This window comes from Populus trichocarpa, chromosome 18, assembly GCF_000002775.5.
Source record: "Populus trichocarpa isolate Nisqually-1 chromosome 18, P.trichocarpa_v4.1, whole genome shotgun sequence".
NCBI lineage: Eukaryota > Viridiplantae > Streptophyta > Magnoliopsida > Malpighiales > Salicaceae > Populus > Populus trichocarpa.
In genome coordinates, this window is record NC_037302.2 from 13371390 (window position 1) to 13384845 (window position 13456).

Here is a 13456-nt window from a genome sequence, read left to right on the forward strand (position 1 = left end):
TTTTTTATTTTAATATATTAAAATTATTTTTTTATTTTTTTAAAAATATTTTTAATAATAACATATTAAAAAAAATTAAAAATATAAAAAAAGTTGATACAATTTCCAACTAATATTAAACTGGAGCTTTATCTAGTGCTATTCCATTTCCATCTACTACAATTTCCAATCCAATTAGAAAAACCCAAAAGCAACGTGATCGCCAAGGAAGGAAATTACACAAAAACTAAGTAAACAAACCGAAAAAGACTAAAACTTTGTTTGTCAATTTGTCACTCAACCTATATAAACCCCAAAAGAAACCAGCTTCTCATTCACTTCTCACTCTTACACAAATATAAACACTATGTCTTCTTCTTCTCCTGCTTCAATTGCAAAGCTGAAGGTAGCAGGGACATGGGCAGGACTGTTAGAGGTAGAAACAGAGAATTGGACTGTGCCCATGTTGAGAGAAGAGATTGCAAAGAGATCAAACATGGGTACTGAGTCGATCAACCTAATTTTTGCTGGCAAAGTTTTGAAAGACTGTACTAGTGAGGACAAAAGCAGTCTTTCTCAGCTGGGTATTAAAAATAACTCTAAAATTCTTGCTTGTCGTGTCTCTGTTGAGGAGGGTAAAACTTTAAAGAGTGAATTGTTGGCTGATGATGAAAGGAACCGTAGACTTGCTCGTATTAGGTGAGTTATCTTTTTCTTTTTATTTTGTTTATATATATTTGGTTTTTTGAAATCGTGTGGCTCAAGGTTTTTCGTTTTTTATATTGACTTGATATTGACTTAATTGGAGTGCTGCCGATGATGGGTTTGTAAGTTTTTGATAAGTTTTATTGTTTTGAATTTAGAGAGCAAATTCTTAAATGTTATATTTCTTGGGAATTTTGTGTCAAATTTGGTCTCTTTAGGTACTTTTTATCGGTCCTTGGGTTCTTGGTGCTAATAGATTTTTGAGATTTCGCAAACAATTTGATTTGGGTTTTGAATTGTGGGGGTAGATTGAACAACAGTGCTTGAATTCTGTATGGGTTGTTATTGATGCAGACTTAGGTATTTGAGCTTTTTTTATATACTAAGTAGATGAATCAATGAGTGAAGTATTTTGATATGATGGTCAAATCTGTTGGAAGAAGATAGAATTTGAGTGAACTCGGTTAATTCTTTATCTGGAAATTTATATAACTCAGGAATGACTAAGCCAAGTTGTTCCAACCCCCAACTAGAATTTTGGATTTATTTGTTGTGCTTCTGCTACATGTTTGTTGAAGATAAATCTCTCAGATGTGCTGACTGAGGATAAAATCGTTCTGAACATGTCTTTGTAATTTGCTAATTGTTGCATTGCACATGTGGTTTCTTTTAACTTGGCAGGGCAGCTGTTACTGCATTGTCCAAGAGGCATGCAGATGGTGCATTACCTATAGAAGACTTCGATATTGAACTTGAAGATCAGAGTGGGAAGAAAGTGCACTTTTCTGAGACTGATAGACTGTAAGATACTGAAGTAAATTGTGCTTGTAACTTTTCTAGATTGTTTCGATACCTGACAAAAATTCCATGGTTAAGAGTTTAAGGGTCTATCATCCAACTCTATAAGAAGTAAGATCTGAACCATTATTTGGCAGGGCAATAATGACAGGTCTGATGCTCCATACAAGTGGAAAGCGATTTATCAGAAAGCAAATGTTTACTGATGCACTAGAAGTTCTTACTATGGGAGAGGTTAGTTCCTTGTGCATTTATTTAAATGGTCAATTTATTGCAATTGATTTGTATATTTAACTTCTATGGTCTAATCAATTGTTTTGGAGTAAGTTATTGGTGCGTCTTTTAAGATATTCCGATTGAAATTTTTTAGGGGACAATTTTTGTATCTACATATTATACTTTTTCATAGATTTCCTTTTATTAACTTATCACAATTCCCTTTATTTTTCATATTTCCTCTGCTTGTCTATTACAATTGGCATTGTGCTTCTTTTCAAAACTTTTCTCATGCATATGAAATGATTTTTAGACTTATTGGATATCTTTTTTTGGCTTTTGGAAACTTGATTGTTGCTTATCAATTGAGAAACCCTCCAGTAATTGATGAAGGAAATGAATATCCTGTTGATTTCTATGTTGCAGGAGGCTTTCTCTCTATGCAATCCCAAGTCCATTGAAGTGAGTGAGCAATTTTTTTGCTTTAACTAAGATGGTTAATGCTAGATCTCTTTTCTGGTATCTTTTATGGTTAAGTGATTAATACTGTCCTTTTCTTTTGCCTTTTGGCTGTGTTGCTTCCAGCTTGTTGACAATATTCCAATACTGCAAATAGACATGGTCTGGTGTTACTTCATGCTCCGAGATATTGCCTGGATTGCAGTGGCAGGATTACGCCTCAAAAAGGCTAGAGAAGGACTTGAGCGTGCTCATGGAAAGGACTCCTCCCGATTCAGACTGCTTCAAGCTGGTCGTACTTCAGAGCTCGCATTGTGAGTGTCTAATGCAAAGCTTTCTGCATGGTTACTGATAGCTGGATTGAAAGTCTTGGTTGGCACTTTGAATGTAACTCCATTCTGCTATTTCTTTGTAGATATTTGCGATTGGAATTGTTGGAAGGAGTGGTGGCTTATCACAGTGGCCAGTTCAACAAATCTAGGAAGTTCTTGGCTTCTGCACAAGAAAAGTTCTTCCAGGTCAAACATTTTTTTCCTTGTGTGCGTGTGTGTAGACATGACATTGTATCAGTGAACATACTTTTTAAGTACATAACGTTTTCTCATCTTGGTTGATGTATTCTGGGATAGTTTACTGAATGTTGTCTGATTTTTCTCATTTTGTCTATGGATGATTTATGATGTTTGCAAACTTTTACCAAAATTGAAACCAACGCATCTGCAAATAAAATCTAGTTTTTAGTCTTTTTGGTTGAAGTGGTTGCTTTTGAGGCTTGAACTTTTGCAATTGTCTAAACGTTGAAATCAAATTTATGAATCTCAATATTGAGTAATTCTGGATTCTTGATTTACTTTGTCTTTGATCTTCCATCTCAATGCACTCTTTCTTTTCCTATCAAAGCTTCCTTGCATTTTTATTCCTTCTGAAAACAATCCCTATTGTGGATTCCAGCTACAAGTGCCAGATGAAGCCTTATCACTTGTCATGAGCATGGGCTTTGGGGAATGGGATGCAAAACGAGCATTAAGAATGAGCAATCAGGATATTCAGAGTGCTGTTAATTTTCTTGTAGTGGAAAGGGAAAAGAGAGAACAGAAAAGGGAAGATGACATTCGTCGAAGAAATGAAATAATGCAAGTGTCATAAAATTGACTTCTGTTTCATATGGGATTATCCCATGTTAGTAACATCACTTCTATGCTGATTTCCAGGGAGCAGAAACGGTATGGAGTTACACCCTTAAAGAAAGCTGTGGATCTCCAAAGACTGACAGAGGTGGTCTCCATAGGGTAAGCAGGCATTTTAATACCTTTGTTAGTGGTGATCCTGTAAGAAAACATAGTTTCATGTTGGAAAACTTATTTGTAACGAGCATTAGGAGTTCATATATTTGTGCTTCAACATTTGGTACTCTAACGTTTGTTATCCCAATGTCATGCACATTCTTGGTACCTGAGCTTAATATTGTGTTGGACGAGCAATTTCATGAACTTCCTCAATATTTTGACATGTAGATTATCAGATTCTTCAATTCTTAAGGGCATTCTGTAAATATGACATTAACACTTGTACTTCCCTTTCCTACTCATTTAGCACTTATCGGCCCTGGTAAAAGCTAAGGGCTCCTCATTGTGGCAGGTTTGAGAAGGAGCTAGCTGCTGAAGCTCTTCGAAAAAATGAGAATGATACTCAAAAAGCATTGGATGACTTGACAAATCCAGAAGCTAATACTGCACTTCAGGTTTCTGAAATTACACATGAAATATTGTTGAATTTCATTTTGAACTTTTATCATTACTAACTTGAGTTGACCTGCAGCGTAATATAGAATTGAGGAAAAGGAGAAGACAGCAACGAGCCACTGATGCCACCATTGAACGGCTTGTGTCCATGGGCTTTGAAAGATCAAGAGGTACTAATAAGCAGCTGTGCGTTGTGGTGCCTCTAATTCTAGGCTGTTTCTATGTTTGTAGGCATTATTACCTTGCAAGTTAGTGACATTTATTCTTGCCTGCTTTCTGCAGTGATTGGTGCTGTCCAAGCTGGTGGTTCTTTAGAGCAAGCCATGCATCAACTGCTCACACATTCCAGAGCAGATACCACTGTTGCTGCTGAAAACAGTGCAAATGCTCATGTTTCAGCTGTTAACAATAATGCTAGTGCTCCTGATTCAACTCCTACCGACCTTGCTCTGGATAATCTGGATCCAGATGCCCTGGATATTGATTGTAGTAATGAAGGTCCATCAGCTGCTGAAATTGAACAGCGGGATGTGGAGATGGAGGGTGAAATTGCTGATGAACTAGCGAGAGGCGATGCATTGTCTGATTATGACATTGAAGTAGCCAAAGAAGGGGAGGCCATCAATGAGTACCTCGCTTTGCTGGCGTCAGCGGATGGCACTTCGTCTTCCCAATCTTCCCAGTAAGAAGAAACTGACTCAGAGGATGGCGCAAAGTGTATCTTTGTGAATATATTGTGAATAGTGGTAATAGCAATTCTGGTGATATGATAGAGCCTTGGTGTTTTAAGGGTTGAAACTAAGCATAGGCTGCGTTGTTGTACTGACCTGCACACAGAAAGCAAACGTAATTGCAGCATCCATCTTGAGAGTGATGGTGTTGGCAACGATCCTTTTTATTTTTGAAACACTTCCTGGTTGAAATAAATGCGCTATGGAGATGAAAGCCAAGCAGAAGCAACAATTCCCGCGTGTTTGTATTTCTAATAGATTTATCTACTAGAAGAAAGGTTGCCCTCACAAGGGGTAAACGTGGAAGAAATTCATACGCATAAGTATCAACTGATCAGGTTTTTATTTTTTTATAGAAAAACAATATTATATCATCAAAAAACACATCATGTGAACAGGAAGCTTCTGAATTTTATTTTTTTTCAAACTTTTTTTTCCTTTAAATTACATCATTCAATGAGTTATTGATAGAATTAGTATTGCAATTATTACCTAATACATGTAAAAGATTTGGGAAAGCTTATGGAGCTTCACTTTTTCTGAGTTTTCTTTTCATTTTCAAACCTTTATCCTTTCAATTATATCCTATCTTTTAATGATCAAATTAGATAGAATTAGTGTTACAATTATGGTATAATTATCAAATTAAAAGAAATAAAATTGAATTGTAAAACAAGAGAAAATATATTGCTAACCTAAAAATTTATTTTAATCCAAAAAGTTATTTTGTTTATTTTTTAGTGTCTAGATTAGAAAAAGAAAAAAAAGTCACTAAAAAATTATGAAAGATAGAAAATGATTAGTTGTCATGATTTCTGCAACCAAAATAGCCAGCTTAATGTCAACAAGTTTTATTAGATGATCTCTAAACATACTTGAAAAGAAAAATCAACTTTAATGATGTTTTTTTTATTGATTTTAGTTTTCTTATGTAATCTTAGAGTGTTTTGAGGTTAATAAATGGTTTAGAAATGATTTTTTGATAGATGAAAGCTGGTTGAAAATTAAACTTTTAACCTCAAAAAACTTCATTGCATGATTTTGACCATCAAAGTGGTGGTCAAATTCTAAATTGAATAAACGACACACGGGTCCACCTCTTTTATATATATATATATATATATATATATATATATATATATATATATATATATATATATGGCCCGAACATGCGAGCCTAGACTTTTTATAAACTCTAGACCACTCAAGTCGCGTGTCTAGTTTGACTTTTTTTTAAAACTTTTAACATTGAATTTTTGATTAAAAAATTAATTATTAATTTTTTTTTAAATTCATCTTTTAATATGAGATAACTATCACACTATTTAATTTAAAACTTGTTTAAATAAAGAATTAAAATAAAACAAATTAAATTTAACTAAGTAGATCAAATTTAATAATAATATATAAAAATATTCCTCCCCACGCAACGTTACACGTTCAGTCATCTAGTATACATATCTATAAAAACCACCAATCTTAAAATACAAAATATATTTTAGTAATTTTGAGAAATGGGAATCAAAAGAAATTGTAATAACATTTTAATTGAATTCTGTGCGTCCCAAATATTACTGGTCCAAATTGAGTTCTCCAAATGTTCTCACCATTGCCTTCCATCATGAAGCAAAAATCGGCATGTTGGAAAGCAACAAATTAGTGGAATGCATAGAAAGAAATGGAAGAAAATTTTGGAGCATCAAGGAATGTCTTGTTCCGTAAAATTTACATGTATTTTCTGATCAGTTTCATCAACCTGGAGTTATCCAAAGTTCCATTAAAACTGTCTTAACACTGTTTGTTGTCTGCTTTCTAAGAAGAGAGGGTCTAGGAAAAGCAACTCGTTGGGTCAATGGCATGACAGTGATTGACCATTCGCTGCACTTGCGAAGAAAGAGCCATATAAAACACGAAGAACACAATTTGTTAGCTCGTTCAATTTGATCCATATTGACAAAGGTCCCTCTGCAATGCGTCGCTTATTCATCTGAATCATAGTTAGATGATTCAACGTCAGACACCATAAAAATCTGCTCATCTTCGGTTTCGACTTCATCTGGCTTAGCTTCTTTGTAATCCTTGGGAAGAAGGTTGCAATTAATGGTGTGCCACACTGGTCTCTCTTCTTGAAACAATCTGCGAAGTCAAAAGTGGATGCAACGCATTATGCATGTAAGCAAGTATTATAGGTTCGGTTGGATAAAATGGCATGTTTCCAAAGAAACTAAAGAGTCCATTTGAAGCTATATTAACACGAACTAAATACAAAACAAGTTCATACCAGCAACTCAACAGATAAAGCAAGCATTTTCACACAAGATACAAGTACAAACAGATTGTATAACGATATGTTATTGCTTTTTACAACAATAATATTTTTCATTTCACTTTGTCGTTCTCCAAAGAGCGTAATAATTGTAAATTCACCATCTATCATTCTTACAGATTTTTTTACCTTCATTTTGCGATAAACAGCACATGGATATGAGAAGCAGTCTTGAAGAAAAAATATCAGAAGAAAAGAAAGCCCAATTTTGTGGTAGTAGTAACATGTACCTTATTCAAATAACAACTTTGTTTAAAGTTTAAACAAGTGATGCAAGGCACCTTAGAGATGATTTTTCACCATAGCAAGAAGATTGGCATTTCATTGCGCCCTGGACTGTCAAATTGAATCTAAAACTTGAGACAAATTGTGTTGATCAATCAAGCCTTAAAATGAAGCAAGGCGCTTTTACCACCAAAGATGAACAGGATTGCTGAAGTTAACATGCTATTGTATATTTTATTCCTTTGTATTTAAACCATAAGCAATTTAAAGGTTGCAATATTTTATCAAATCTGATCTCTAGCGGCAATGGTTTTCACCTCAGAGAGGGAGAGAGACTTACGGGTGCTTGCAAAGCATTGGAGACTGCACTGTAAGAGCATACTTGCACGTGGATAGCTCAATGACAGAACTAATCATAGCTCTGGGCTCTGAGCATACAAATCTCACCTGCACATAAAGAAAACACAGGCACCACATGAGAGAGAGAGAGTGGCTGCAAAAAAGTAACTTATCCACCGTACCTCAGTTTCTCGTGGCTCATTTGTAAGATCACATATGGTTCCATTTGTATACTGATGAGCATGATACCTACTCAAACACAAACAATAGAAATATGATGGCTACCACCTTTTATTCGCTTTACTTTGCCCACAAGCAGAGTTTACCTCACACTCTTTGCATGGGTTGGTATTTTACCTTTGAGATGCATCTTTTGAACGATGATCCTTCAATGTAGAAATGTCAGAAAGATTCTGGTTGAATGCAGCCGTGGCTTCTTCATCATACACACCCAAGATAAATTCTTGGACAGCCTGTAATGAGAAATATATGCATCATGAAGGCAATAACATGCAAGTTGCAGGTGTGCAATGTACAAAGGGAAGCTGAAATTACTGCTGTCAAATGTCCTAATCATTCCAAAATTTGGAAAATAAGCTAAATTTTCCAATATAATAATAATAGTAGTAGCAACTGGCTGGCACCATTGCTCTTACTACGACAAGCCCAAAAGGATATCCGTATAGGACATCGTATCCACCAAAACTTCAAAAAATTAAGCCACAAGCATGCTTCCAGTTACAAAGCAAGGAAATATCAAAACCAAAGGCAAAACAAAAGAAATTAAAAAATCAATGATAAGAATAGCTCATACATGCTGAAATTACTGCTGTAAAATGTCCTAATCATTCCAAAATTTGGAAAATAAACTAAGTTTTCCAATATAATAATAATAGTAGCAACTGCCTGGCATTATTGCTCTTACTACGACAAGCCCAAAAGGATATCCGTATAGGACATCCTATCCACTGAAACTTCAAGAAATTAATCCATCAGCATGCTTCCAGTTACAAAGCAAGGAAATATCAAAACCAAAGGCAAAACAAAAGAAATTAAAAAATCAAAGATAGGAATAACTCATACATGCCCAGGTCACAACCTTTTCCTTTTCATCCTCCACATGGAATTGCCTTATTTTATTCTGATAGCATAACTCATAAGACCACCAACCCTCTTGCTGCATCAAAGATACAGCAGTGTAAGAGAAATGACTTGCGATTGATGCAAATTTATTCAAAAAGACCAGATATCAGAAAACAAAAAAAGCACAACTGGAAGCAATTTTGATCAACAAACAGAAACGCATTATTTAGTATGACATGTCCAAAAAGTTTTTAGTGACAGATACTGACTCTGACAAAGCATGAGCCTTTCAATACTTCAAGCAGCTCATCTGGTGTCTTCAATTTAACCCGTTCCTCAGTTTCCACAATCATGCTGCTTATATTTAGCTGAGTAATTGGTTTTTCACTCTTGGCTTTCTCCACCTTAGGCAAGAAGCATAAATAATTCTCACCATTTTTGTTGGGTATAACTATTGACTCCTGGTCATCATCCTGCAAAGTTGTCGGATTAAAAAAGCAAATCATTTTTTTATATATAAGTTACAGAAACCAAATTCCAACACAGAGGGAACTAAAAAGGAAAATAAATTAAGGTTATCACATTCACATAGAAAGCCAAAGAATGGTCATTAGGTTGTTGCATGAACATTCTTCACACCAAAGAAACTCACAGGCTCCATGGGATGTAGAGAAACTAAAAGAGAAAAAAACTTATTGTTATATCAGTTTGAGTCTGAAACTTAAAAACTGACTTTAAAATAGAGAATCTGAAGCAATTTAAAATTACAACAGAGTTAAGCATTTGCAATGTCATAACACGGTCACTGTTCAATCCCTCAATACCCATCTGCTGCAGAAAATGAACAAGGAAACTCTCTTGACTATCAAATAATACCAACCCTCCGTTGCATGCAAACTTCTTGAGAAACATTCATCTTCCAGATCCTAGCCAAGACAGTTTTTCTCTTTTCAAGTCACAAACTTACCGGCCCCGAGTCCCAGGTTCCCATCATATTCTCATTTTAACTGATCAAAGAGCATGTGGCGATAACAGTGTTAAAAGGCGCATTTTTGAAACATGGACATGCAATCTAGCTGATGACAACGACAATGAACAGACTAGCATGATACAAAGATATATGTAGCACAGAAAGGAAAAAAAAGGCAAAAACCCTACGCTTACTTACAGGAAGAAAAGGAGAGTCTTCTGAATGAAAGTCGATCTGATATTTAGGTTCACGAGAACTGCGAAATGTAGCACCTGTTAATTAGCAGAAAGTTAACATAACGGATTTAGAAATACACAAACAGAAGAAGGATATAACGCAACAACATTAATTTAACTAGCTTGCTTAACATGCAAAACACAAAAACACCCTTGTAACTGACTGAACATATCAAAACAGGACTTGAAACCTCTAAATTCTTAAATAGTGCCATGACAACTGCCAGCAACAGTAATGGCTGAATTACAACCCCCCATTTAGTTATCCGTGTTTTCATTCCTTTCAAAGCTTCATTCATAACCAGTAAACTACTTAATGCTTTGATATAAAACAACTAAACAATAAAAGGCCAAGCCGATTCAATACCACAGCGTATTACAAACTATAATTAACACCCTTTCCCTCTGAATTCTGTCCAAAAAATTACCTTCTAACCAATTAAAGGCACTCCAATGTTCTCCACACAAAACATAAAAATCTTTGTTGAAAAAACATTGCACGAAACAACAAAAACATTCCATGAAACACATTAATAATTAATTAATCCTAAGAAACCAAGTTCTTCAAAAATTGAGAAATCATAGCGAAACAAGATAAACCCATGTCAAAAACAATAAAATCTCAAAGACTCATTAATCTTATGTTTACAAAGCAATCTACTTTACAGTCAAAGTAGCAATCTTTTTACCTACATGACCAGGGAAGATCTGATCAGCTAAAACATGGTTGCATACAGTGTATAACACCACAATTAACCACAAAAATCTCATCTTTCTACTCCCTTTCTGTGGTTTATTTTACTTTTATTGAAATTTTATGATTAATAATCTAAGAACTTCCAAAAAAATTGCAGATTTTGGGTTTTGCGTTAAGAATAGAAGAGGAAGAGGAAGCGTTCCTTTGTGAGACTGAATCATGTGTTCTTGTTGCTGAATTGATTGGCCAATGAAGATTCGCCACGTAACAAATAGTGGGCTGGATAAACACATCTAGTCCAGGCTTATGATGATTAGGCTTTAAGATCGAATTTGGGCCCAACTGTTTGATTGGAGTTACAATCATCATATAAAAAATTTCACAATTTCCTGAGTTATTATAATTATAATTTAGTCAACTCAGTTCATCAAAAACATTAATTAATCAGACCTTTTATTATATATATGATTGAATACTATCTTGATTAGTACTGATCATCCTTAATAAATATTTTTTCAAAATTACTATCTTTTCTAATCATTTTTTTTCCATTTTACCTACTTTTCTTTCTTTTTTCTTTTTTTCAAAAAAGGAAAAAAAACATAATAAACTAGAAAACACTGAAATTTAGGAGATAAAAGATTTATAAATGGATTTAAATACATAATCTTTTAAATAACAAGGACTAACTAATTAGTTTTTGTTAAAATATCAAGAATAAGTGATAATTGATTCTGATTTTTTACTTGTTGAGGTGCTTGGTTCTTCTTCTTTTTATTATTATTATTATTATTATTAAAACAAATCCATTCGCCAACTACTTTATCCTCCGGGATGGTGATATATTATATCTCCCATTTGTTTATTTTCTTTTTCTTTTTTGCTGAGGTGTTTTATAAACAATGACTCAGTGGACCTACGGCGAACTAGTTGCCAGTTCAAATGGCAATCTGGTTTTAAAAATATATTTCACGTCGTAATTGTTTTAATCCTTGTCTAACTCTAACTTAAATGCAAAATTACAGGCTCTCAAAGAACTACATCACAAAAAACAATGACAAGCAAAATGAAAAGATGATAATATATTTATATTGTATTGACATGGATTTCCAAGTAAATGTTATAACTTGAATAATAAACAATCATGATGAATTAACTTAGTTGTACAATTTATTTTTTTTATTTTTTTTTAATTAGACTTGATTGAGTCTTAATTGGTTTTGAGATGAATTATAATTAGAATTAGATTGAAAAGTTATAAAAAAATTTAAAATAAAATTTTAAAAATATTTAATATTTTATTAATTTTAATTAACATAAATTAACCTATAAAACTCAGATAATCCCCTCAGGTGATCCCTCTGCGCAACATGTCTTTTCTCTTATTATTCTTCCCTACCAAGTCTTAATCGGGCCAGACGGAATTTAAGGAGTTATAAAAAAAATTGGAACCAAACGAAACAAAAATAAAGACTTAAATCTATGACCAAATTGAATTGACTTAAGAGAAATTGGGGCGAGAAAATAAAAGGAAAGGATTAAAAAAAAAAAAGTTTGGTTTATTTGGTCAAATAATGTCTTTCTTTCTTTAAAAATCTTGAATTTAAACCTCAATTTTTTTAATAAATAAATAAATAAATAAAGGTTTTGTTATATTTTTTGACGCGTGTTCTCGATTTGTTGGTGCAGGGATTTTTCATTTTCTATTGTGGAGGGGTGTAGAAGGAAATTAACTTGAAATTTCAACACCTCTATACACCGACCAGTCCTCGCCTTATTTTAATGGAGGAGCGGTGAGTCGTGTTTGTTTGTTACCCTCAAAACCAAGAAATTGCGAAGAAACCGAAGGGAATAAAGAAGGGTCAAGGAGTTGACGAGCGGTGACGTGTGTTTGTTTTGTCACGCCTCCTTTCGTTTCTAGACACGGAATCTGGAGTGCGATAAACTTGTTTTTTTTTTTTTTAATTAAAATTTATTTATTTTTTATTTTAAGTTATCTATTTAGTATTTTTAATTTTTTTTAGTATTTTAATATCAAAAATAAATTTAAAAAATAAAAAAAATAGTATTTTAATATATTTTTAAATAAAAAATAATTTTCACAATACTTCCAAACACTATATAAAAAAAATGGGGGCTTGCTTTTGCTCAAGGGAAAGGGAAATTCCAATTTCTTGCTTTGCGAAAACAAAAAACGATTGTCTTGCTTCACAAGGCTTCTGCTGTTGCCGGTTTTATCGTAGCAAATTGTTAGTGTTATGGTATTCTTTAAAAGTATTTTAAAAAATATATATTTAGATTTTTTTATTTGATATCAATATATTAAAATCATTAAACAATATTAAAAAATTAATTTAATATTTTTTTAAAACAAATACATTTTTAAAAATAACTATAAACAAAAATTATGATTAATAAAAATAATTTATAAATTAGTTGAACCAGAAAAAATAACATAGCTTGATTGTTACCTTTTTTTAGCAACACAATTTAATTGATAATAGTAAAACTGTAAAAAACAAATTATAAAGGTTGCGTACTGAAATATATATTTAGGCTTGTCTTGCTTTGGATTGCATGAGAGGGACACACGTGAGAGAAAGAGGAAGACAACAGGTGGAGCAGCTTGTCGTCCACTCACGGTTTTTTTTGCCACAATAACAACCAAAAAGGCAATGCATGTTGTACACATGGTGTGACGAGGAAAGGCCTCAATAAATTCCTTTTTCTTTTTTTAATTATTATTATTAGCAGAAACCCTTTTCTTTTGATAAAAAAGAACATATAATGAAAGAAAATAATTTACAGAGAGCATGTGGAGGGTCAGAGCTTACATAACTTGTAGATTTTCCTTTTAAAGGGATTAAAAAAAGGAAAAAAAGGTTTTGCAAAATATTTTTAATTAATTATAATAGCTTTAAGTAAAACAATCATAAATAGATATTCATAC

The 13456-nt window shown here is 33.2% G+C and overlaps 2 protein-coding genes across 14 annotated transcripts; one reads left to right on the forward strand and one right to left on the reverse strand.

Annotated features, from left to right (window-relative positions):
- The first annotated feature begins 208 nt into the window (after positions 1–208).
- On the forward strand, positions 209–4872 carry LOC112325836 (uncharacterized). Of its 2 annotated transcripts, XM_052449215.1 has the most exons (11): positions 216–678; positions 1366–1485; positions 1620–1716; positions 2125–2160; positions 2284–2471; positions 2573–2675; positions 3109–3294; positions 3373–3446; positions 3796–3898; positions 3976–4069; positions 4182–4872. In XM_052449215.1, the coding sequence occupies exons 1-11, from the start codon at positions 347–349 to the stop codon at positions 4583–4585; spliced, it is 1737 nt and encodes a 578-aa protein (XP_052305175.1). In that variant the 5' UTR covers positions 216–346; the 3' UTR covers positions 4586–4872. The 2 variants fall into 2 exon arrangements, with proteins under 2 accessions (XP_052305176.1, XP_052305175.1); XM_052449216.1 differs by lacking the exon at positions 2125–2160 and having other exon boundaries at positions 209–678.
- Positions 4873–6301: 1429 nt separating this feature from the next.
- Positions 6302–10750, reverse strand: LOC18111050 (protein OS-9 homolog). 12 transcript variants are annotated; one of them, XM_052448820.1, is made up of 10 exons: positions 10503–10750; positions 9772–9829; positions 9372–9610; positions 9186–9278; positions 8873–9076; positions 8620–8697; positions 7878–7993; positions 7703–7769; positions 7522–7628; positions 6302–6766 (listed from the first exon to the last, which is right to left on the reverse strand). In XM_052448820.1, exons 4-10 carry the CDS (start codon positions 9231–9233, stop codon positions 6610–6612), a joined length of 777 nt encoding a protein of 258 aa, XP_052304780.1. In that variant the 5' UTR covers positions 9234–9278; positions 9372–9610; positions 9772–9829; positions 10503–10750; the 3' UTR covers positions 6302–6609. The 12 variants fall into 12 exon arrangements, with proteins under 12 accessions (XP_052304780.1, XP_052304777.1, XP_052304785.1 ...); XM_052448817.1 differs by having other exon boundaries at positions 9772–9845; XM_052448825.1 differs by having other exon boundaries at positions 9192–9278; positions 9484–9610; positions 10499–10750.
- Positions 10751–13456: the final 2706 nt, after the last annotated feature.